Source organism: Mya arenaria, chromosome 12, assembly GCF_026914265.1.
Source record: "Mya arenaria isolate MELC-2E11 chromosome 12, ASM2691426v1".
Taxonomy (NCBI): domain Eukaryota; kingdom Metazoa; phylum Mollusca; class Bivalvia; order Myida; family Myidae; genus Mya; species Mya arenaria.
In genome coordinates this window covers 64,293,638-64,321,612 of record NC_069133.1, presented here as the reverse complement: position 1 = coordinate 64,321,612, position 27,975 = coordinate 64,293,638, and the positions used below count along the sequence as shown (strand labels likewise).

At 37.9% G+C, this 27,975-nt stretch overlaps 1 protein-coding gene across 1 annotated transcript; it reads right to left on the bottom strand.

Moving 5' to 3' along the window:
• On the bottom strand, positions 1 to 27,620 carry LOC128211465 (fibrillin-2-like). Its single transcript, XM_052916283.1, has 29 exons — positions 27,409 to 27,620; positions 26,566 to 26,864; positions 25,876 to 26,086; positions 25,361 to 25,603; positions 25,005 to 25,130; positions 24,419 to 24,613; positions 23,791 to 24,042; positions 23,225 to 23,417; positions 22,624 to 22,790; positions 22,041 to 22,211; positions 20,261 to 20,383; positions 19,649 to 19,774; positions 19,310 to 19,444; positions 18,384 to 18,497; positions 17,881 to 18,141; positions 17,567 to 17,689; positions 17,278 to 17,403; positions 16,885 to 17,010; positions 16,321 to 16,452; positions 16,052 to 16,129; positions 15,313 to 15,489; positions 15,034 to 15,153; positions 14,778 to 14,900; positions 14,319 to 14,425; positions 14,029 to 14,185; positions 13,508 to 13,625; positions 7,003 to 7,070; positions 6,391 to 6,426; positions 1 to 923 (listed from the first exon to the last, which is right to left on the bottom strand). The coding sequence occupies exons 1-29, from the start codon at positions 27,551 to 27,553 to the stop codon at positions 886 to 888; spliced, it is 4,290 nt and encodes a 1,429-aa protein (XP_052772243.1). The 5' UTR covers positions 27,554 to 27,620; the 3' UTR covers positions 1 to 885.
• Positions 27,621 to 27,975: the final 355 nt, after the last annotated feature.

The following is a 27,975-nucleotide window of genomic DNA, read 5'->3' as shown; positions in this document are numbered from 1 at the left end:
TTCTACAAGAATGAATAGTTAAAGGTTAAATATATTCAAATTCGTTATCAAGATATATTATATAAAAAATCAGGAAAAGATATAAACGTTAAAAAGCTTAAAACACAATAAAGTTCTAAATATTCTTGAACAACAGAGTGATTTAATTATTTTTCTTAGTAAATATTTTGTAGACTAGAAAAGAAAAGATTTGTTTGTATAATTCAACAATTCAATATTTGTTATCTGTGTTAGTGTACGATAAAAGCGTTGTATATATTTTTTTCTAAGATATGATAGCCGTACATAAGCTGCAATACATGAAATGAAATTCGTCTTCTAAAACATTACTCTGTGAGCAAATTCGTTCAAAATCCGTTATTCCCAGTACCAATCTATATTAGGTCTATGTGATAATAATCTCTATCGACATAAATCAATTCTATAACATATATAACACTATAACAAACTGATATTTTCAATACAATGATATAGTACATTTTACACCAAGCTTAGTAGGCCATAGCGGAAATTCATGATTAAACATTAATGTTCTGTGTCACAGTGCAGTAAATCTAATAAATCTCATTACCATGCGACAGTCGTCAAGTAAATATGTATAAAGGATGATTGAAAGCAATAACTATGGTATAAACAATGAATTGCTACTGTGGTATTAATACAAAATGATGGTTTCACAAAATATGCTATCCGAAAAAGTCCCAAAAAAGTAAATAAGTGAGTGAAATGTATGCAACGAATAAAACTTCCGATTATATATACATTTGCACCCACACGCACGCACACACGCACACACGCACACACTCACACACACATCCATAGTGTGTTGTCAGTGCGTCTTAGTACTGTGCTAAGTACGGTGTCTGGTGTTTCTCTCTGGCCCGGTTAGGTTGAACCCGGGTAAGGTGATACGGAGATACGCACTGAAAAGTGTGTTTAAATATATATAAGTAAAAACAAACACACGAGAAATACCGCAGAAATGTATGTAAAATAATTAAATACAATTAATTACTATATACTACTTAATTACTATATTAACATTGTAAACAATTATTACAGATTTCTTATTGAAAGGAAAACAAACAATTTTTTAATCGGGTTTGATCTATGCAAATCCAAAACTGTTGATGAGGGAAATACGGTAATATCCCTGTGCGAAAGGCAGCCAACCGTTGTATGAGCCATGCCTTGCATGCCGGTTCATGGAACATGTTTTTGCATCTGTTAAGAGGCCAGACCCTCTTGAAATATGGCACCGAGTGATTAATTTTCAAATTCAAAATGGCGGCCAAAATGCCCGCAAAAATACAATCGTAAATCCTGTGATTATGATTAAGCAAAACTATAATTTAATAATTTTAAATACACTTGTATAGATTTTCTATTTAAAATGTATTCCTTATGAGAGCCGACATAATGTCCAAAGAGACATTGATAAATAAGTAAGGTATTGTTGCAATAACTTAAAACTTGATCGATAGTTAGATCTTCTAAACTTATAGTGCAATGGTCTAACACTTATTGAATATAACATAATCTCGCCCACATTTAACCCAACATGGCGTCAATGATGACCGCCAAATTGCACCAAGATAACCGTTGAATAAATACAACGTGCACAATCGTTCTGTTTTGAATTAAATACCATGTCATGTTAACCTGATTGAAGGATACAGTATATCATGTAGTATCAATATAGAGCCTTAGCACATTTTTCAGACATGTCAGCATGGTCAAATCTACTATAATGATGTATTAGGAATTCCCTTTGTAAACCAAAAAGTTACATTCCTTATTAACATTTCCATGTGAATTGATGATTTGTCAGATTGTTTGTTGATTAAGTATCTGCGGCTTTGTATGATCTAGATTGAGTAACTGCGGCTTTGTACGATCTTGATTGAGTACGTACTGCTTTTTACGATCTCGATTATTAACTGCGGCTTTTTACGATCACAATTTGGTTACTGTTGATGCGTCTGATCTAGTGATTTACTGCATCGTTGTATGATCTATATTGAGTAACTGTGCCTTTGTACCATACACATTGAGTTACTCCGCCTTTGTGCTATCTAGATTGAGTACTTCGGCTTTAAACTATCTAGATTGAGTTCCTGCGGCTTTTTACGATCTAGATTGAGTTACACCGCCTTTGTACTATCTAGATTGAGTTCCTGCGGCTTTTTACGACATAGATTGAGTTACTCCGCCTTTGTACTATCTAGATTGAGTTCCTGCGGCTTTGTATGATTTAGATTGAGTAACTGTGGCTTTTTACGCGTAGATTGTGTTACTCCGCCTTTGTCGATCTAGATTGAGTTACTCCGCCTTTGTATGATTTAGATTGAGTTACTGTGGCTTTTTACGCGTAGATTGTGTTACTCCGCCTTTGTCGATCTAGATTGAGTTACTGTGGCTTTTTACGCGTAGATTGTGTTACTCCGCCTTTGTCGATCTAGATTGAGTTACTGTGGCTTTTTACGACATAGATTCAGTTACTCCGACTTTGTACGATCGTGATTGAGTTACCGCGGCTTTGTACGATCTAGAATAAGTTATTACTGTTTTTTTACGATCTAGATTAAGTAACTGTGATCAAAATTTGGTAACTGTGGATGCTTCCAATCTAGCTTGAATTACTTTAGCTTCGTACAAGGTTATTGAGTAAGAGCGATTTACTGCAGCGTTGTATGATTTATATTGAGTAACTGTGCCTTTGTACCATACACATTTAGTTACTGCAGCTTTGTAGATCTAGCTTCAGTGGTAGTCTAAAATAATAGACGTGTTATACGGGATTCTTCCAATCCCTAACGTCTAAACGGGAATGTGCAAAAAACGGGGGTGTTTTAAAAATATTGAAATTGTTTTAAGTGAAGTATTTTATGGTTGAAATTGATCATAAAGAGTTATATTCATATTTTGCCATGTAAGTGAAATGTTATTTTGCACTAAACAAGCATTTAATGCATTAAAACAAGTTGTTTACCTTTCCAATAAAACGAAAGTTGACTGACACAGACAACAATTATGCGAAGGGGAACAACTCGATACTAATCGTAATAACTCGGCCTCCTCCGACAAAGCTTCGAGATAGACCTCGTTATACAATCGTAACAACTCGGCCATGGCCGAAATGTTCCGAGCGATTTAAAACTGTGCCCTAGAAGCCTTGCAGGTGCCCTTCATGTATATATCGTTATGTTTTGACAGAATGAAATGAAGAAAAGCCGTCAAACTCATAATTATAAGTTGGATAATTTATTTTTTGTGTACGGAACTAATATAAAATAACATTATCTGGTAATATTTCTTGTTTTTATGATATTTTATAGACGCTATATGCTTTAACCCGGAATCCTGATCGGAACAACTACCCACTTTTGATACTAAACAATTTGTACGTGAAGGATTTGCCATATCAAAAATCTAAAAAAAATCCGTCAACGTACAATTATTTGGACTAGCTTCAGTGGATGCGGCTTTGAACGATATAGCTTGAGTAAGTGCGGCATTTTAAGATCAAGATCGAGTTACTGCGGCTTTGTACGATCTAGACTGAGTTACTAAGGATATGGATGACACAATTTAAATATGATTGAGTTAATACGGCACGATCAAGTACGATCTACAAAGTCAATGCGGCTGCGTACGATCATCATTAAGTTACTGTGGTTCTGCGCGATTTCGCGCATGTGTCTGCGGATTTGTCTGGTCTAGATGGAGCTATATTTACTGGGAATATTTGTAAGATCTAGCTTGTGTTACTGTTGCTTTAAACGATCTTGCCTGAGCAACTGCTGCTTTATACGATCTAGCTTGATTTACTGCGGCTTTATATGATCTAGCTTGAGTAACTGCGGCTTTATACGATCTAGCTTGATTTACTGCGGCTTTATACGATCTGGCTTGAGTAACTGCGGCTTTATACGATCTAGCTTGTGTAACTGCTCCTTTAAACGATCTGGCTTGAGTGACTGCGGCTTTATACTATCTGGCTTGAGTAACTGTTGCTTTGTGCGATCTTGCTTGATTTACCGCGGCTTTATACGATCTGGCTTGAGTAACTGCGGCTTTATACGATTTGGCTTGAGTAACTGCGGCTTTATACGATCTAGCTTGATTTACCGCGGCTTTATACGATCTGGTTTGATTTACCGCGGCTTTATACGATATATTTTGATTTACCGCGGCTTTATACGATCTGGTTTGATTTACCGCGGCTTTATACGATCTAGCTTGATTTACCGCGGCTTTATACGATCTGGTTTGATTTACCGCGGCTTTATACGATCTGGCTTGAGTAACTGCGGCTTTATACGATCTAGCTTGAGTAACTGCGGCTTTATACGATCTAGCTTGATTTACCGCGGCTTTATACGATCTGGTTTGATTTACCGCGGCTTTATACGATCTAGCTTGAGTAACTGCGGCTTTATACGATCTGGCTTGAGTAACTGCGGCTTTATACGATCTAGCTTGAGTAACTGCGGCTTTATAAGATCTAGCTTGATTTACCGCGGCTTTATACGATCTGGTTTGATTTACCGCGGCTTTATACGATATATTTTGAGTAACTGCGGCTTTATACGATCTGACTTGAGTAACTGCGGCTTTATACGATCTGGCTTGAGTAACTGCGGCTTTATAAGATCTAGCTTGAGTAACTGCGGCTTTATACGATATATTTTGAGTAACTGCGGCTTTATACGATCTGACTTGAGTAACTGCGGCTTTATAAGATCTAGCTTGTGTAACTGCGGCTTTATAAGATCTAGCTTGTGTAACTGCGGCTTTATGCGATCTAGCTTGAGTAACATCGGCTTTATGCGATCTGGCTTGAGTAACTGCGGCTTTATAAGATCTAGCTTGTGTAACTGCAGCTTTATAAGATCTAGCTTGTGTAACTGCAGCTTTATAAGATCTAGCTTGTGTAACTGCAGCTTTATAAGATCTAGCTTGTGTAACTGCGGCTTTATGCGATATATTTTGAGTAACTGCGGCTTTATACGATCTGGCTTGAGTAACTGCGGCTTTATGCGATCTGGCTTGTGTAACTGCGGCTTTATAAGATCTAGCTTGTGTAACTGCGGCTTTATGCGATCTGGCTTGTGTAACTGCGGCTTTATAAGATCTAGCTTGTGTAACTGCAGCTTTATAAGATCTAGCTTGTGTAACTGCAGCTTTATAAGATCTAGCTTGAGTAACTGCGGCTTTATAAGATCTAGCTTGTGTAACTGCAGCTTTATAAGATCTAGCTTGAGTAACTGCGGCTTTATAAGATCTAGCTTGTGTAACTGCATCTTTATAAGATCTAGCTTGAGTAACTGCGGCTTTATACGATCTGGCTTGAGTAACTGCGGCTTTATAAGATCTAGCTTGATTTACCGCGGCTTTATACGATCTGGTTTGATTTACCGCGGCTTTATACGATCTGGTTTGATTTACCGCGGCTTTATACGATATATTTTGAGTAACTGCGGCTTTATACGATCTGGCTTGTGTAACTGCGGCTTTATAAGATCTAGCTTGTGTAACTGCGGGTGTACACGATCTAGCTTGAGCTATTATAGCTTTGTACGATCAGTATTTGGTTACTGCGGATGTGTTAGAATTCGTGCGGCCTTTCACGATCTTTATTGAGTAAGAGTGACTAACAGTGACTTTGTATGATCTGTCGTGAGCTAATGTGGCTTTGAACGATATAGCTCTAATAAGTGGGGCTTTTTACGATCGAGATTAGGTTACTGTGGATTTGTACGATATCGCGCGACTACTTCGAATTCGTCCGACCTAGGTAGACATTTTCGTGGTTTGGATTATCTAGATTGAGGAACTGTTGCTTTGTAAGATCTAGTTTGAGTAAGAGTCACACTATGACGAGGTTGATGAGGCTTTGTACGATCTTAAGTGAGTTACTGTGGATTTGTACGATATCGCTCAAGTTCAAAGGGCTTTGTACAACTTAATAAAACTTTTGTTTGAGTTAATTCGATCTGGTGCGACACATTTTGACACGAGTACGTTATGAGTACGATATATGGAGAAGTCAGAAGGGCTTTTTTGGCATTTTTACAAACCATTATAACATTATGCGTTTTTAATGCCGAAACAAGTCGTTTATTATTCGTGTAAACTACTCTGTCGTAGTTGATTATTTGCGTTAACAACAGGCGAGAACATTCGCCATATAATAATTATTGTTACGTGTTGTTTTACTAAACCATTATTTTGTCCGCAACTGGTAGAAAAGCTCATAAGAGTATGACAGGGTATGATTCCACTAAGGAATATAAAAGACAAAGACATGAAATAACATACAAAATATACAGTTTGTTACATTAAAAAGGATTTGTCTGTATCGATTTTAATACATATGTAACATACCGGTTTTTCTCGTCCAGAACCGGGGTTCTCTCGCATCTACAGGGGTAAGGAAATTAAATTTATTACAGTTTGTATAGCGTAAATTTGCTTTTAAGTTATTAACAAACATAGCATGACTAGTCAAAATGTAATTTATTCAAATTTAATGAGTCATATGTGTAATTTAGTAACACATTTTTGAAAAATGTGTGTATAACATTCGGTAATAAATATCACTTTATAAAGGACGAATGTTAAAAAAGTTAATATTCTAATTATCATTACATAAAATTAGTATAATCATATAAATAACGGTTGTATACCGTAATCCATTCAAAATATCAATATATAAATGACGGTTTGATAAAATAAAGCATTCTAATTATAGTAATTTAAGTAAAGAGTGCATACTATGAAACAATACTTTTATTTTTTATATAAATTATTATATAAGTGACAGGGCTAATAAAGAAAATATTTGAATTATCTTTTGCTAAGTGAGGGTGACTGAAAAAGTTACAATTTCAAAAAATCATACTAAAAATACGGGCGTATACAGTTAAACATGTTAAACATCACATAAAATCATGTTATTGTCGGTAGGATGATGTTAAATAGTGAATGTCATCCTACCTATCTCCTGTTGCCAAGGACGCCAAACATTCATATGTTTGTCTGCTGTAGCTGCCGCATCACGTCGCCTGCAAACATTGAAAATACACAAAAGCTTTGATTTGTTAAAGCAATCGTTATTAGGTATTGTCTGATAATCTCAGAAATATCTTGGCAAATCTCTCATTTTTTTCAGGAATAATTAAAATAAATTATATGAAAATATATTTTATTTTGGCCGAAAAAAGGCTGCATAATTATTACACACACATGATACAGAACAATAGCAGCCAAATAACCCTTAAAGCGGGGAAATATTAATAAAAACACAAAACATGTAATTACAAATAGATGATAAAATTACAATATTAATACAGTGCATGAAGGGCGGGAGGAAGGGAAAAATATTCGACGACCGTTCCGGCGACTTAAATTCTAACAATGAATGTGAGCGCCAAATTTAGGAAATCAAGCGAAGAATTACCGAAAAGGTATTAAAGGTACTAGAGGTACAAGAGTTATCTCCCTTATAATTAAGATTTTTGAAGCAAATATTGCAAATGGCAATCAATATCGAAGTAATTCGTTGAGCTTGTTTTGAACGTGAGTTAACTCCCTAAACCTCTCTCAACACATATATTTCCAGACCTTATCTAGTGCAGAGTGATATCTATTATTGCCGGCACCGTTTATGCCCCTCATTGACTATACTGTACAAGCAACCCCTTGACGATGACAATGCTTCTCTTTTCTGATCCATTGGATTGTTTGCCCTTTTTCCGTTGTTGATACTGATACAGCTGATTTTCCTCATTGTCGCAGATGTTCATCCTTGCCCCAACGGCTGATGTTTTTCCTTGCCGATGCCGCCGATGTCCCTCTTTCCGATACAATTGTTATCCTTTTTTCCGATAGCACTAATGTCCTTCCTTGCCGATACCATATATGTTTCCCCGTGCCGATACACCTGATTAGTGTTGCTCCTTGCCTATACCACTAATGTACTTCCTTACCGTCACCAATAACGGCACTTTTTGCCCTAACTGATGTCCAAGGATTTCTCATGTTGCCGATACCACAGGCCTAATCCTTGTCGATACCGCGTCCCTTCTTGCAAATATCGTTGATGTTCCTTCTTGCTCGTACCGCTGAACTTTCTCCTTGCTGATTCTAATTACGACTGATGTTACTCATTACCGATACGACTGATGCAGCTCCTTGCCGATACGTCTGATGAAGCTTCGTGCCGATACGACTGATGCAACTTCTTTCCGATACGACTGATGCAGCACCTTGCCGATACGACAGATGCAGCTACTTGCCGATACGACAGATGTCGCTCCTTGCCGATAAGACTAATGTCGCTCTGGTCGATACGACTGATGCCGCTCCTTGCCGATACGACTGATGCAGCTCCTTGTCGATACGACTGATGCAGCTACTTGCCGATAAGACTGATGCAGCTACTTGCCGATACGAGTGTTCAGCTACTTGCCGATACGACTGATGCAGCTATTTGCCCATACGATTGATGCAGCTCCTTGTCGATACGACTGATGCAGCTACTTGCCGATACGACTGATGCAGCTCCTTGTCGATACGACTGATGCAGCTCCTTGCCGATACGACTGATGCAGCTACTTGCCGATACAAGTGATTCAGCTACTTGCCGATAAGACTGATGCAGCTACTTGCCGATACGACTGATGCAGCTACTTGCCGATACGACTGATGCAGCTACTTGTCGATACGACTGATGCAGCTACTTGCCGATACGACTGATGCAGCTACTTGCCGATACGACTGATGCAGCTACTTGCCGATACGACTGATACAGCTACTTGCCGATAAGACTGATGCAGCTACTTGCCGATACGAGTGATTCAGCTACTTGCCGATACGACTGATGCAGCACCTTGCCGATACGACTGATGTCGCTCCTTGTCGATACGACAGATGCAGCTACTTGCCGATACGACTGATGTCGCTCCTTGCCGATACGACTGATGTCGCTCCTTGTCGATACGACTGATGCAGCTCTTTGCCGATACGACTGATGTAGCTTCTTGTCGATACGACAGATGCAGCTCCTTGCCGATACGACTGATGCAGCTCCTTGTCGATACGTCTGATGCAGCTACTTGACGATAAAACTGATGCATCTCCTTGGCGATACGACAGATGCAGCTACTTGCCGATACGACAGATGCAGCTACTTGTCGATACGTCTGATGCAGCTACTTGACGATAAGACTGATGCATCTCCTTGGCGATACGACTGATGCAGCTCCTTGTCGATACGACTGATGCAGCTACTTGACGATACGACTGATGCAGCTCCTTGGCGATACGACTGATGCAGCTCCTTGTCGATACGACTGATGCAGCTACTTGCCGATAAGACTGATGCATCTCCTTGGCGATACGACTGATGCAGCTACTTGTCGATACGACAAATGCAGCTACTTGCCGATACGACTGATGCAGCTCCTTGCCGATACGACTGATGCAGCTACTTGCCGATACGACTGATGCAGCTACTTGCCGATACGACTGATACAGCTACTTGCCGATAAGACTGATGCAGCTACTTGCCGATACGAGTGATTCAGCTACTTGCCGATACGACTGATGCAGCACCTTGCCGATACGACTGATGTCGCTCCTTGTCGATACGACAGATGCAGCTACTTGCCGATACGACTGATGTCGCTCCTTGCCGATACGACTGATGTCGCTCCTTGTCGATACGACTGATGCAGCTCTCTGCCGATACGACTGATGTAGCTTCTTGTCGATACGACAGATGCAGCTCCTTGCCGATACGACTGATGCAGCTCCTTGTCGATACGTCTGATGCAGCTACTTGACGATAAAACTGATGCATCTCCTTGGCGATACGACAGATGCAGCTACTTGCCGATACGACAGATGCAGCTACTTGTCGATACGTCTGATGCAGCTACTTGACGATAAGACTGATGCATCTCCTTGGCGATACGACTGATGCAGCTCCTTGTCGATACGACTGATGCAGCTACTTGACGATAAGACTGATGCATCTCCTTGGCGATACGACTGATGCAGCTCCTTGTCGATACGACAGATGCAGCTACTTGCCGATACGACTGATGCAGCTCCTTGTCGATACGACTGATGCAGCTCCTTGTCGATACGACTGATGCAGCTCCTTGCCGATACGACTGATGCAGCTCCTTGCCGATACGACTGATGCAGCTCCTTGTCGATACGACTGATGCAGCTACTTGCCGATACGACTGATGCAGCTCCTTGTCGATACGACTGATGCAGCTACTTGCCGATACGACTGATGCAGCTCCTTGCCGATACGACTGATGCAGCTACTTGCCGATACGACTGATGCAGCTACTTGCCGATACGACTGATGCAGCGCCTTGCCGATACGACTGATGCAGCTCCTTGACGATAAGACTGATGCATCTCCTTGGCGATACGACTGATGCAGCTCCTTGTCGATACGACAGATGCAGCTACTTGCCGATACGACTGATGCAGCTCCTTGCCGATACGACTGATGCAGCTCCTTGTCGATACGACTGATGCAGCTCCTTGTCGATACGACAGATGCAGCTCCTTGCCGATAAGACTGATGTAGCTACTTGCCGATACGACTGACGCAGCTCCTTGTCGATACGACTGATGTCGCTCCTTGTCGATACGACTGATGCAGCTACTTGCCGATACGACAGATGCAGCTACTTGCCGATAAGACTGATGCATCTCCTTGTCGATACGACAGATGCAGCTACTTGCCGATACGACTGATGCAGCTCCTTGCCGATACGACTGATGCAGCTCCTTGTCGATACGTCTGAGGCAGCTACTTGACGATAAAACTGATGCATCTCCTTGGCGATACGACAGATGCAGCTACTTGACGATAAAACTGATGCATCTCCTTGGCGATACGACTGATGCAGCTCCTTGTCGATACGACTGATGCAGCTACTTGACGATGAAACTGATGCATCTCCTTGGCGATACGACTGATGCAGCTCCTTGCCGATACGACTGATGCAGCTCCTTGTCGATACGTCTGATGCAGCTACTTGACGATAAAACTGATGCATCTCCTTGGCGATACGACAGATGCAGCTACTTGCCGATACGACAGATGCAGCTACTTGCAGATACGACTGATGCAGCTCCTTGTCGATACGTCTGATGCAGCTCCTTGGCGATACGACAGATGCAGCTACTTGCCGATACGACAGATGCAGCTAATTGCCGATACGACAGATGTCGCTCCTTGCCGATACGACTAATGTCGCTCTTGTCGATACGACTGATGCCGCTCCTTGCCGATACGACTGATGCAGCTCCTTGTCGATACGGCTGATGCAGCTACTTGCCGATAAGACTGATGCAGCTACTTGCCGATACGAGTGATTCAGCTACTTGCAGATACGACTGATGCAGCTACTTGCCGATAAGACTGATGCAGCTACTTGCCGATACGACTGATGCAGCTACTTGCCGATACGACTGATGCAGCTACTTGTCGATACGACTGATGCAGCTACTTGCCGATACGACTGATGCAGCTACTTGCCGATACGACAGATGCAGCTACTTGTCGATACGACAGATGCAGCTACTTGTCGATACGACTGATGCAGCTACTTGCCGATACGACTGATGCAGCTACTTGCCGATACGACAGATGCAGCTACTTGCCGATACGACTGATGCAGCACCTTGCCGATACGACTGATGCAGCTCCTTGTCGATACGACTGATGCAGCTACTTGCCGATAAGACTGATGCAGCTACTTGCCGATACGACTGATGCAGCTACTTGCCGATACGACAGATGCAGCTACTTGTCGATACGACTGATGCAGCTACTTGTCGATACGACTGATGCAGCTACTTGCCGATACGACAGATGCAGCTACTTGTCGATACGACTGATGCAGCTACTTGTCGATACGACTGATGCAGCTACTTGTCGATACGACTGATGCAGCTACTTGCCGATAAGACTGATGCAGCTACTTGCCGATACGACTGATGCAGCTACTTGTCGATACGACTGATGCAGCTACTTGCCGATACGACTGATGCAGCTACTTGCCGATAAGACAGATGCAGCTACTTGCCGATACGACTGATGCAGCTACTTGCCGATACGACAGATGCAGCTCCTTGCCGATACGTCTGATGCAGCTACTTGCCGATACGACAGATGCAGCTACTTGCCGATACGACTGATTCAGCTACTTGCCGATACGACTGATGCAGCTACTTGCCGATACGAGTGATGTCGCTCCTTGTCAATACGACTGATGCAGCTACTTGCCGATACGACTGATGCAGCTACTTGCCGATAAGACTGATTCAGCTACTTGCCGATACGACTGATGCAGCTACTTGCCGATAAGACTGATTCAGCTACTTGCCGATACGACTGATGCAGCTACTTGTCGATACGAGTGATGTCGCTCCTTGTCGATACGACTGATGCAGCTACTTGCCGATACGACTGATTCAGCTACTTGCCGATACGACTGATGCAGCTACTTGCCGATAAGACTGATTCAGCTACTTGCCGATACGACTGATGCAGCTACTTGCCGATACGAATGATGTTGTTCCTTGTCGATACGACTGATGCAGCTACTTGCCGATAAGACTGATGCAGCTACTTGCCGATACGACTGATGCAGCTACTTGCCGATAAGACTGATGCAGCTACTTGCCGATACGAGTGATTCAGCTACTTGCCGATACGACTGATGCAGCTACTTGCCGATAAGACTGATGCAGCTACTTGCCGATACGACTGATGCAGCTACTTGCCGATACGACTGATGCAGCTCCTTGTCGATACGACTGATGCAGCTACTTGCCGATACGACTGATGCAGCTACTTGCCGATACGACTGATGCAGCTACTTGCCGATACGACTGATGCAGCTCCTTGCCGATACGACTGATGCAGCTCCTTGCCGATACGACTGATGCAGCACCTTGCCGATACGACTGATGTCGCTCCTTGTCGATACGACTGATGCAGCTCCTTGCCGATACGACAGATGCAGCTACTTGCCGATACGACTGATGTCGCTCCTTGCCGATACGACTGATGTCGCTCCTTGTCGATACGACTGATGCAGCTCTTTGCCGATACGACTGATGTAGCTTCTTGTCAATACGACAGATGCAGCTCCTTGCCGATACGACTGATGTCGCTCCTTGTCGATACGGCTGATGCAGCTCCTTACTATACGACTGATGTCGCTCCTTGCCGATACGATTGATGCAGCTCCTTGCTATATGACTGATAGATCACCTTGCCGATGACCCTCCTTTCTCTTTTTGCCAATGCCGATAATGTCTCTTTTCATCGATGCCGCTGATGTCTACCCTGGCCGATAACAACGACATCCGACATTACTGATATCCGTTGTTACTGTACCGATAAAATGTGACACATATTTTTTTTTACCAAAGCGTCATTTCTATCGCTTCACGATCTTACCTATCAGGATTGCTAAAGCGTGCATTTCGGTTCCTTCTGTAAACGACAATAGTGGTGACGGTGATCAGAAGGACAATACCGAGACCTACTGTTACTCCTACAACAAGTGCATAGTTGACTGAAAGTAGACCATTGTTCAAAACATATTATTAATAACATTGATATGTATAAAACAGACATTATTAACATTGAATTACATTGCCATATTGTTTGGCAAACATCATGCCTAAATTTGGTCACGAAAAGTAAACATGTACAAAATTAAAATCACAAGCATTCGTTATCATTTACACATAACTAATTTAATTGTAAAGCAATAACTCTATTTCATCATCATCAAGTAAAGTTGTCTAATATAGACTTTGGTTTATCAATGTATAAGAAATAGTTTGATATGCTTGATTCTATATACAGTGTTCCATAGACTTATTTATATCCCAGTATTGCCCAGAACTACATCAGTTTAAATATTAATTATTTTCAGTTTTCGATTCAGATATAGTATATGCAAAATAGCCTACATTCACACATGCCATCGATGGCATTGTAACCAGCGTCGCAAGAACATAAGTACGACCCGTCCACGTTTTCACAATGACTGTTATCTTTCATAGAGCAAACTTCAGGCGTTTCCGAACATTCGTCCACATCTTCAGAGCATATCTTTCCTTTCCAACCCTAAATTTACAATATAATAACAAACATCAATTCATAATAATTTTCATAACAGGACAGCATTCTTTAAACCATCTAGCGATTATTAGACTACCGGGTTTGATCATATTATGACTTATGTATCATAACTAATTACCTGTTCACAGTAACAGCTCCCATTTACGTGGTCGCATTTGGAGGAATGTTCCTGTTGACATGCGCATGTTTCGCTGCAACTCCACCCAAAAGTAAATTCGACACATTCTATAACATAATGTAAATCACTTCGAATATGGACATCATATGGACAATTTTACACATGGCTATAAAAACTATTGTTTGCGTTCACATAGAGAAAATGTAGTTACTGTTAAATAAACTTGAAATAAGCTACATGATTTATTTTAATTTTATTTTATATATCTATGTATATCTCGTTTTCCGTTAATAAATGTACAATATTATCTTGAAATGCAACTGGGTTAGTGAATTTTGACGCCTTGGCCTTCTAACTAATCATTAATCCCAGACAGACACCATATCATATGAGGACATAAAAATATGAAAATCTAGTACTCACGTACTTGTTACTACAATGACCATAATAAGTACATACGTATACAAGATTTTCTGTCCGCGAGATTCAAGCTGTATCCGGTATCACAAACGCATTTAAAACTGCCGTCAATGTTTTCACACTGATGTTCACAATCGTGCGCTCCATTGCACTCATTCATGTCTGAGAAACGAAAGTAGATGTTTTAATATAAATGGAACTAGCAGGAGAACAAGAACAATATTATGAAGGTGTTTTATAGAATCAGTAGCAAAATAGAATTATGCTATAGCTTTTGCATGATGCTGAAGTTTACCTGTACAACTTCTGCCATTTTGCATGAATCCCTGTAGACAGCTGCATTCGTAACTTCCGTCAATGTTATTGCAAAATTGTTCACAATCATGGGTCGACCTATTGGCGCATTCATCGATATCTATGGGCACGAACATATTCAAAAGTCTATTTATGTTACCAACCCATTGTAAATTATATTGAAATGATCCAATCACAAGATGTTTACTATACAGTCACTACGAAAGAATAATGAAAGGTCAGCTGCAAGCTCCAACGTATTTTTCATTTAACAATATACCTAAACATTCGTCTGATGTTTCGTCTTCAGTGTACCCAGTTTTACATTGACAAGAGGCGGACCCGGGCGAATTTACGCAGGGCTTGTTATAGTGTGTGCATTTAACAGTACGTAATGCACATTCGTCAATATCTACATCGCAGTTTGGTCCACTCCATCCGCTTTCACAAATACAACCTTAAATTAGAAAAAGAAACAATGCAAAAAAACAACAATTATTATGGCATTTTTCTGTTTATTAGCTGATTGCTAATACAAGTTAAAGCATATAACGCTAAAATACTAAACAAATAAACAAACAGGAACGTTACAAAACAAAACAAACACAACAACAGCAACAAATCGTCCATCAACGTATATTGCTACCACCGCATTGGAAAGGTTTACTCAGTGAAAATGAAGCATATAAAAATATGACCGCACAATAAAAACACTTCACTACAACAACACACGAGGGAAGTTACGGAAGCTCAAAAATTTTGATCGTGGCAATAACAAACGTTATTGAAAATGTTGGTTAATAGTTTGACGTTACGTTGAATGCAGTTGAAAAGCATCAAAGACAACTTGACTCGGATCAAAACAATCTCAATGTTTGTATACAATACATACTCTAAACAGCATGATAGCGCCACAATTTGTCAGTTAAATGTGGGGCTTTAGTATGTAACGTTATTGATATCGTATTTCTAGATTTCTTTAAATCAGTATCTCAATCAAAATCAAAGTACAACCATACCCATTGTATTATCACATGCCCCCTTAATGCAGCTGCACTCCTGTGTACAGTTTCGACCAAAATGGAATTCATCGCATTCTGAAATAATATTGAAAGCATTGGCCGATTTTATCAATTATCCCTGTTTGATACATAATACACTGTGTATAAAGTGTATAAGTATAGTATATAATATACATATGTAACATAACAGTCCAAATTAAAATTGTATGGCGTTCTTTTATGCAAATCTGATTAGTAAGAACAAATTACATTTAGATATACAATACCTGTACAAGTTCGACCATCGTTTTCCAAACGTGAGCCTATTGGGCATTCACACAGATATGATCCGTCCGTGTTTATACATGTGGCAGCGGAATCGCAGCCATTCAACTCACTAGTTTGACATTCATTTTCATCTGCATAAGATGATTAATATAAACATACTTCCCTGAGAGAGACAAACATATATATATATTAATATATATATATATATATATATATATATATATATATATATATATATATATATATATATATATTAATATATATATCATGTATAAAATAGCGGAATCAGTTAAATTGAGACTCTAAACTGAATGTGATGTCAATTAAAATCACAGTCAAGAATAATTGCCTATCTTATTACTGCCAAATGTCCGAGGACGAAACTGCGAATACGCGTGTCTGAATTGTATACCAATCAATGAAAATCACAAAATCGTTAAAGGTGTCAACATTGCAACATTAAAATAAATTCAAGCTGGTTATAACAATAAATAAATCACGATATTTCAGCAGCTCTCTGTTAGAACATGAGTACTGCTAATAAGATCAAGAAAGACACTTACCAAAGCATGCCTGTGCATCTTCTCCTAAAACAAATCCTTGTCGACACCTACACTCCGATGTGTTATCATTGACAACACAGTATCCGGAACATGTAAGATCATACAATGTTCTGCATGAATCAGAAACTGAAAAAAAGTAAACTGTATGAATGACGACTTCCGTTAATGTAGTTATTTTGCAATGCGGTTATTCGAATTGTACTCTATACCTAAGTAGCACTTATCGGGTTTTTCATGTGAATATTACTCTGCCAATGGTTAAAACCACTGTAAATTAACTTTTAACATGTTGTCATATACTGGATGTAGTTCAATGCATTGTTTACTCAATACAAAGGATATGCTATTCTACAAAAAGTCACTACGGACATCATCTTCGTCATTGCGACTTACTTTTGGTACATGTCCGACGATCATCATTCTGTTTGTAGCCGTAGTGACAATAGCAGTTGTAGGAGCCAGGTTTGTTCTCACACATCTGTTCACAGGTCGCAGTTCGAAGAGCACATTCATCAAAATCTAAGGAAATGAAATTTAAATTCAGCATATGTTTTTAAACGAAATATTTCAAAATGAACTCCTTATTGTTTGTAATCACGGCAATTTTCCATAACATACACTATGCGATAATCATCAATAAATCAGAGAGACATTTATTTTCATTTCTTACACTAGTACTGACCTTGACACGATGTTCTATTCATTTTGACAAAACCAGCGCTGCAACCGCAGCTGTAACTGCCAATGTTGTTTGTACACAGTTGGTGGCAGTCGTGTAACGACGCGTCGGCACATTCATCAACATCTGTGTATCATTATTACAGAACAGTAAATGCACGTTATCATGAAGTTAAATGAAACAATTGAAAATATGCAAAACATAATCAATTAACTTCAATTAGCAATTAAACTATAACATATCACTACGAATTACAATTAACATTAATAGTGACGATGGGATATTGCAATTAAAACAAAAATCCTTGAAGCTTTTACCTGTGCATGAATCTTCGGCGTTCTTATCATACCCATTTATGCAATTACACGTGTAAGATCCAGCAGTATTAGTGCAATACTTTCGAACATCTGCGCATATGTCAGGATCTACATCACACTCATTGATGTCATCATCGCACGTGCTTCCGGTCCATCCCGCCTCACACACACAACCTCTGACAGGGTTGCATTCCTTCGCCCCTCTTCCGGTACAGTCACACGTATTGTTACAGTCATGTCCATAATATGGTATTTTACATTCTGTATTAAAATTAAACGGAATCACGAATGTACGAGTTCATAAAGTGTTATGTTCAATGATTAGTTATCTAAATATATAATTTTAAAGGCAGATATTACGAACTAAACTACACAAATGTTAAAGGTATTTTTTTTAATACACGTCCTCGCATAATCTGGATAAATTCATCATTATTCTGATAACGTAAGTTTGAAATTTCCGTTTTGACTTCAGACTATCAATCATTGAAAATGGCACTTACCAGAACAACTGGATATTTCTTCTAGTCTGTATCCAACCAAACACGTACATTCAAATCCACCACTGAAATTGATGCATTCTTGGGGACATATGCGTCGCAGACATTCGTCAATATCTGAAAATACCATATAATGCATACAGATAACTTATACATACATATTAAAGCAAATGGCGAAGAAAATGATTATAGGTTGATTCAATTAAAAATAATTCTCCAACTAAAGGAAAGAAAGGTAGATAACAGCAATAAGTCAACACATAGACATAAAACAACTGAAAAGTGATAGCCACCGGCTTGGCATGAATTTCAAAACAGATTTTATTCAACCAAATACGTTCCTATATTTGTTACCAAAACTATTCTTGAACTAATTATAACCAAAGTACTTAGATAATTGTAGGGCACGGGTAAAAAGAAGATACTGAATTTTGTCATGTTACGCTAAGAGGCAGATCGTAATGTGCCCATGGTCTGAAAAATATTTTTAGAGCTTATAAAATGTTAGACTATACATACTACTGAACAATATCTGAACAAAAGTAAAATGGTAAAGGTTAATATTTATTTGGGAGGGTACCCCCTTTGTCAATTTACCAATGGGTACGAAATGTTCAGACAATATTCCTATGATTGGTACGCTACGTCCATATTATATCTGTAAACGAAAAGTTCATGGTGCGGAACGTCCTTTTTTCTTGAGAACAATTTCATACACCTCCCACTGCGACTGATGGAACGTAATTATTAGCCTCGTAGTCAAGCGGTTGTTAATAATGAACAAAGTCTTTGTAATTTTAAATCACTGCTAGGCTGTGATAAATACCCAACTAGCTATTATATGTTTCAAACAGAGCGCTAAAACTGAAAAATTAGTTTTGAAAATGTATATTCATATTAATTTCTACTCCCGTCTGAAATACTAGAACCTTTGCAATTTGCTCCCGAATCATCAAGCTCGAACCCCCTTTCGCAAAAACATGTTGTTGTATTGTTCTTGTCCACGGTGCATCCTGCAGTATTGGTACAATCTATGGCGGCAGAATCGCATGGATTAACATCGCCTGTAAAACAATTTGTTTGGTTTTATTATAGCTATCGTCTTCACGGGGAAACAAATTGATAAGTATGTGTAAATAAGGTAAATGTGTAAGGTAAGAAACACTATGTTAAAATATAAATGTGTATTTTATGTGTTTTTGTTTACAAAGTTACTGTTCTACTGACCAATAGATAAATAAATCAAATTATAGATAACTCGTTCATACCTGGTGAACATTGCCCAGTGATTTCGTTCAGAACAAAGCCCGTCCTACATTCACATCGATAACCGCCGTACAAGTTGACGCACACCTGACTACAGTTATGAGTTTCGTCTTCGCATTCATTGATATCTATAAAATACCAATACGGACAATGCAAAAATATCAACATAACGACTAAAATGGTATTCAAACAAATATATTTATATATTTGTCTCACTCAGGGAATACAGACTTCCAACCACATTAATTTCCACCAGCAAAATTAATCAATACCGCAAAGACTGGATTAGGTAGGCATGAGGGTCCAACAAATATCGAATCATATCCATGAAATTCAACTTACCAATAAACGCATAACACATACGTTTTCAATCAAAATATCCGTTCTTTACATCAAGTAATCAAGTGCCATTACAAAAGTGATAAATACGTTGCAACCAGTTGATTAAAAAAAAAAATCGCATAAACCAATCGCATTGACTTTTGTACAGTAAAACCTATTTCAAGCAACTATCGTTACAAACCTTTCTCATACAAAATAGAAAACAATAACTATTCAATTCGTGGTAAAAACCATGTGTTATATTTTTTCAAACTATATATTAATATAAATACCTCTACACGCAGATGAGCTGGTGCGGTCGAGTTGTAATCCTCGTTCACATACACATATGAAACTTCCTTCGGTATTTATGCAAGATTGTTCGCAAGAATTGTAATTGGCGCATTCATCTATGTCTAAAAAGGACGATTTCGTCTACGGTTACGTGCATAAGTGTGTCTATTCAAAACACACATTTTATGTTTCGCAACAAGGAAATTGATTATAACGAGGCTTAATCAAATGGATTTCACCTCTGAGAAACCAATTACAGTATAATCCGGTTGTAACGCATCAGGATAAGCCAGACGTGTCATCGATATCTGTGTATTACGCGCGAATTCCATATACAGTTATAAAACGTATACAATAAAATATGTATACACTTTTCGCATTATATCTCAAAGCAGGGTCAGAACCTCATAACACCCCTACACCCCCGGCAGTTACTTTCAATTATGTACATGTTTATTATTGGGAATGGTTTTTATCATTTTCGAATTCACATTAAGTATTTTCGTTAGTCATGTCATTCAATGATTCCAATGTTCACGTTTGATATACTTTTATCTGAAAGATATACTGATTAAACCAATATATCAATTCTACAACCAATATATCAATACTACAACCAATATATCAATACTACAACCAATATATCAATACTACAACCAATATATCAATACTACAATCAATATCCCAATACTACAACCAATATCCCAATACTACAACCAATACATCAATACTACAACCAATATCCCAATACTACAACCAATATATCAAACGTACAACCAATATATCAATACTACAACCAATATATCAATACTACAACCAATATATCAATACTACAACCAATATATCAATACTACAACCAATATCCCAATACTACAACCAATATATCAATACTACAACCAATATCCCAATACTACAACCAATATCCCAATACTACAACTAATATATCAAACGTACAACCAATATATCAATACTACAACCAATATATCAAACGTACAACCAATATATCAATGGGATATATATATGGGTACCAATATCCCAATACTACAACCAATATATCAATACTACAACCAATATCCCAATACTACAACCAATATATCAATACTACAACCAATATCCCAATACTACAACCAATATCCCAATACTACAACCAATACATCAATACTACAACCAATATCCCAATACTATAACCAATATATCAATACTACAACCAATATATCAATACTACAACCAATATATCAATACTACAACCAATATATCAATACTACAACCAATATCCCAATACTACAACCAATATATCAATACTACAACCAATATTTCAATACTACAACCAATATCCCAATACTACAACCAATATCCCAATACTACAACCAATATATCAATACTACAACCAATATATCATTACTACAGCCAATATCCCAATACTACAACCAATATCCCAATACTATAACCAATATCCCAATACTACAACCAATATCCCAATACTACAACCAATATATCAATACTACAACCAATATCCCAATACTACAACCAATATATCAATACTACAACCAATATCCCAATAATACAACCAATATCCCAATACAACGACCAATTCATCAATACTACAACCAATGTCCCAATACTACAACCAATATATCAATACAACAACCAATATATCAATACTACAACCAATATCTCAAACGTGCAATTAAACCTACAGCCAGAAACCAAGTAGTCCAATTCAAGTATAAAACAAGAATAACAATTGATATATAGCTTGTAGTAAAGAAACAAACGTACCAATGCAAACGTTATCGTCGTCTTCCCGAGCCGTGTATCCTACTGGACACTCACTACATATGTACGCTCGTCCTTGACTTTGCTGCTTCTCCGGTGACAAGTCAGTGCAGTTACGGCCAAGGGAACAAGGATTACCCGCACAACCATTGTAGTTACTTTCGCAGTTAATTCCTTAGAGAACATAGGGAATTGAAATATTCATACTATATTAATCTCTAACGTCATATTAACTACAATTGTCAACCTCAGTAAAGTAATATAGTTTTTTTTTGTTATGACTGCAAGGCATATCTTTATATCTTGTCCCATATTTCAAGATATTACGAGTATGTTACAGTATGTAGGACCATTTGCCGTAGTATTTACGTATGTAAGTACACATTAAATATTCCATACTGTCAATGCCTTTTTACACTTGCAAACTCAAGAGTTATAACGCAAAACCGCAAAAAGATAGTTCTGAAACTTAGATTCCATCAGTATTACAACAGGTACCCTTTTCCATTGCTATCAGTTGAAGTGATTTACGACATACAGTATTGTCGTCATTGATATCAAATACTTGAATATCATGATACTTTACCGTCATATCCTGGCTGACATTCACACTCGTAGTATCTGAAGTTATCGTCAGCCCGATCGACCCGTAAAGCTGGCGTACAACTACCATGGTCGTTACACCCTGTACAAACGATCACGGAGATAACATGCTCGACAGATGCGAGACCTTCTTGATTTACGGCTTGATACCTAGTGTTGTGTTAACGGGATATAGACTCTTAATACAACGGGAGTGTTTTTTTTTATCTAAACTCATTGTGTCTTGTGTACTTCTGTGTTACAGCATTCCATTTTCCAAGATTATATTCTATGTTTCCAGCTAATGAATCACCTTTCGGCCTTCAATAATTACTTAGCTCAGTCGTTATTATTCGTAGTTTTATACTTTAACATACTTGACTTCATAAATTTTGTTCCCCTCTGACTGAAAGCATGTTTCAATCTAAGGTTTTAAAAATATATAAGGTAAAAACTATTACTTAATCGCAAATTACTTCTTTATTTTTCAAATAACTAAAATATTGTGAAGCGTAGATCTAAGATTAAAGACAAAGTTTGATTACTATCAATAACTATGTTTAATATCAAACTAAACAATTTGCAGCAATATGCCTCCAATATACCTTAATGGCGATGATATATCAGCCGTATGTGTATATGCTATACTAGATGAAAATCGATCAAAAGCAGCATTATAGGTGTTGTTTCCCAGGATCTTTATATCGATTTTGTCGTCAACATTTACAGCACACGTTACGTTTTCCCCTACAGTAACGTTGACGACATTGCATCCTCCAACACTTGGTATAACTTGGTCTGAATTTTAAAGAAAAATACAAAAATGTAGCACTTAAATTAATAAACGCTTTTTAGAATATAGATATTTTAGAGCACTTGAGGTTTAGACACCTTTTCCAAAATCACTCTGAAGATTTTGCTTTTGAAACACGTTTCTTATTCATGAATTCACTGTTATGATTATTATTACATTGAAAATGTCCGCTTTGCAAATACAGTCTGGAAGACAGACGCATTAGGAAACTACACATAATAGAAACATCAGTATTAGTTTAACTGTTGATTTTATTGTGATACTGAAAGCGTTTAAATTATACACAACTACTGTAGACAACGAAGGAAGTAACATTAAACACAGTCACACAACACTGAACGCCAGATGTTGCCATACCTAATTCCTCCTGATCTTGTTCAAACTGCTGTCTTCTATATACTGTATCTGCAGCGATCACCGGATTCAGTGTGAGTGCAAAGTCGTAAATACATTCTGTGCTTAATGTTCCATTGCAAGCCTCTACAGCCAAAGCCATTGTCACATTATCAACCTCGTCCAGAAAAAGTGGTACATATGAAGAGTTGTGAAAGTTATCGTGATCTTTTCCATCTTCATACAAGAACACTGTTGTACTTTCATTTACAGCCCCTACAAATGGAATAATATATAGTCCCAAAAGGTCCAAACTAACACAAAGAAAGGTATACTAGCTTATGCCGAGTCTCTATCGTTGGCATGCTGTTGTGCGAGGGTTTAATCTTGAGGGAAAATAGGAGAACCCTGAGAAAACCCACTTGTCTGGCGTGGTGACTACCAACCAATCTCTAATACACAGAGGCCGGAAATCGAAACCAGTTTGCGCTGGTGAGAAGCGAGTGTGCTAACCACTGTGCTAACCACTGCGCAATCCGGTCAACCGATCCAATTTACCAACATCAATCCGGATTAATATTGGTACACGGTTTTAAGGTTGATTGAATTAATTTCCTGTACTAGATTGATTGAAGAAATTCATTCAACATACATGTCTGACCGTAGAAGAATATTTCACGTTCTGATGATGATGAGTTTAGAACAGTTCCGTTTAGAAACATCAAGTCATTAGAAGGATCACCGTCAAAATTTCCAAGAAGGCCACGTGTTATGTTGGCAAAAGTTGATGGTACTGTTGTACTCAAATATAACATCTCGACACCAACGCCAATGTCCAGCATAACACCTGTTACAAATAAAACATTAATGTTTTTTTATGTAGTAGATATCAGTTCATACAAATAGTGACATAGTTTTCCTTTTATATTGATATAACCCTAGGTTTTGATCGATTGAAATAACTCTTAGCTAGGAAATTAGCACTCATTATTTCGGAAGAGAGATCATTCAGAAGCAGAAACAATATAAACGTATGGCAAAGCGTTTTATCGGGTTTATTGGAATTGGTCGTTGATATCAATGGTAGATGCAAAGTTGTTAACGTCCCCATTATCAAGAACCACTCGGTCATATTGACCAAAAAGTAAAATACCACTCTGTGTGAGTAACTTAGTTTAATACACACTCTTAAAAGCATTGTTGAAATGACCATATAATGAAAACAAGAATATAGATACCTGTAGTTTTGAAAAACACCCGTGCAGAGTTATTATAGTTCGAAATGGATAGCGTGTAAGAATCATAATCGACACCGGACGTGAACTTTGTGGTATGGTCCACTCCATCGCCGTACAGAATAATACCTGCAGGACATTCAACATCAAATATATCAGTGTCTGTATATTGATCTACAATTTATAATCATACTAAATGAAATATGTTCCAAATTTAACACTCGATATTAGAACTTTCAGCCGCGTTTTAGTCAGGTTACCTGCATCATGTTCTTCTTGCTTTTATGATTAGGTAAGACATTAAAGGGACTTCAAAAAATAAAGATTACTAAAAAAACTTTTTAAAATCAGAATATTACCGTCTTTTGCCGAGTTCAATTCTACGTGAAGGGAGGCATTTGTATGATCCTTTGCTGCAAAAGCACTGAATATAGTCGCATCAGACAAGTTACCATCGTGCTTAATGGCTCGCTCGGTTCGTGCTTGCAAAGTGAACCAGGTGTTGTTGGATTCCGTCAAAAGAAGTGTGTATTCTCCAAGCCCGTTGAAAGTATAATTCATTCGGTCCAATGTGATAATATGGGGGTCTCCCCAGAAATTCCCTTCCAAATAAATGTCAGCACATCAATGAATAAGCAGAAAACACACTATGCTCCAATGATGCATTCTAGCGAAGACAAGTGTCATGAAGTTTGTATTTTTAAACAAGCACATATGGATACATTTTATACAAAGTTATACCTGTTTAATAAACACACTTATTTTTATAAAAAGATCTCTTATAAAAGGCTTCATTTTTTCATATTACGTCTACGCCTTCGTCAATAGATTTCGACACATTGCACTCTTAGTATTACGTATTACATTACAATACCTTGACTGTAGGGTGACCGCGTGTAACAAGTTCCAATAGGATGAAGCTGATAGTATAAATCGTAGTAGTTTGATTTGCAACATTTTTGCTTCATTCCAACATCATATATGGCATGCTTTCTCGCAGAGAATGACGGGTGATAGTGGTATAGACCGCCAACAAGTGGACGCCTCTCAACGAATCGACGCGAATTGCGATAATAGCAACAGGACTGAAGAAAATGAATATTAAAGATATATCTTGTATATCATATTGCTCTATCCAGGCCGCTCTTGAAACCTTTCCCCTAATACATTTAATGTTTAACGTAGCTGAACATTTTTGTATTGTTGTTTTTCATGTATGTAACCAAAATGTAAATTGTAGACAGCACTTTATCATTTATTTTTCACAAACTTTAAGTTGAAAATAAAAGTGGATTATGGAAACATATTGAATATTGTTAAACTTTTGGCGAGTGTTTAATTTTCAAGTTTGTCCGTGCTTCCATTAATTCGCGAAGTTAAAACCAGCGAAACTGTTACTTATACTTTGCAAAAATTAAAGCAATCTGAGATAAGTATTTCTATTCGTAAAAATATAAAGATTTGGTTTTTCTTCTTGCTTTGATAGAATGAAATATTTTTAAAAGTCGAATAGCTTTCCAATACGTATAGGACGACCTTTTTGAGTTTAATGATAATAACATACCTTTCCATATGGATCAAATATACTTCTATGCCACATGTCAACACAAACAACATCTCCCTCAAAGTCATCCACACTTTGCCACCAAAATCGTCGAATTTTCCGAATAATTCTCCAGTACCAAGGATCAAACCTTGCAAGGTTAAGGTCACATGGGCATTCCGGTAGGTAGATAGACATGATTTCGTGATACGTGTTTTTATTTTTTTTATGTTGATTGTACCAATGTATGCAATCCAAAACGTCATGGGATTTCCAGATTCCGGGCCTAGTCACTGGTTTCAATAAAAGCCCCTCGACATCTGAAAAATTTAAATATGAACATTATCACATATGAAAACCGACTGATACTTGTTTTATGTGAACTAATGTTCAAAATGTGACGATTTGCTATCAACTACTTTCTAAAGGGTTGAGCGTCTTTTTCCATACTGATATAATGTTTTTCCCGCGTAATATCAATCCCTTTAGGTCATACCTCAAAAAGCCATTCGAGCCTTCTATATCATTTAACGCAAATTTGTTTTTGCCACGCACAAGTAATTTGTTTTAATGGCGTCATTTTTGTGACATCACCAGCATATTAACTAATACAAAAAGGGTTGTCGTATTTAAAACAACGTTGGAAATTATCACATAAGTTGACGATTTTCATGAAAAGTTATAAAGTGTGGCTGTCATTCCATTGTGTTCGTTTTAATGGTTTTTAACTGTGTAGTTTTGATTATATTGTTATTGAATCAAATTTACCCTGGCATGTATATATATATATATATATATATATATATATATATAATAAACAATACAAAGCACATAAATTATTTGACTCGCATTATGTTTACATACTGCTGGTTTTAGAAAGTAGATCCATCTGAAGAGCGTTTATGTGGAACGCATAGGGATTGGTGCTGGTAGTTTTTGTGTCGGCATTATAGTAGCCCACCCAGACATTGACATCTGTTACGCTTTCTGATTGCAACGTCCACTGCATTAACTCTTTTGGATAAATGTTCAAGCAGAATGTCGTTAGTCCATCCGAAACCAGGGCGAGCTGGAACGATGCTACCTTAAAACAGTGAAGTGTTCATATAAGTTACGCTAAACGTTTAATTGCAAAATTAATTAAAGGCCTTAACATTAAATTTACTTAACTCTTTTGTGAGTTTTGTGTATTTATTTTATATATTGACAGCAGTTATTTGTAGGAGTGTGGGTAGGGGTCGGAGAGAGAGTGGGTATATCTATTTGAATCTAAATAAAGGAATATTTCACATATTGCAATACCAATTTGTTTTTCAATTTTTGTATATGTTTACGAATTTCGAAATAAGAATGCATTTTATTATTTATAATTTAAATGAAAAACAATATTTGAAAATCGGTATTTAAAGTCCAATCTTCCTTCCATCTTGG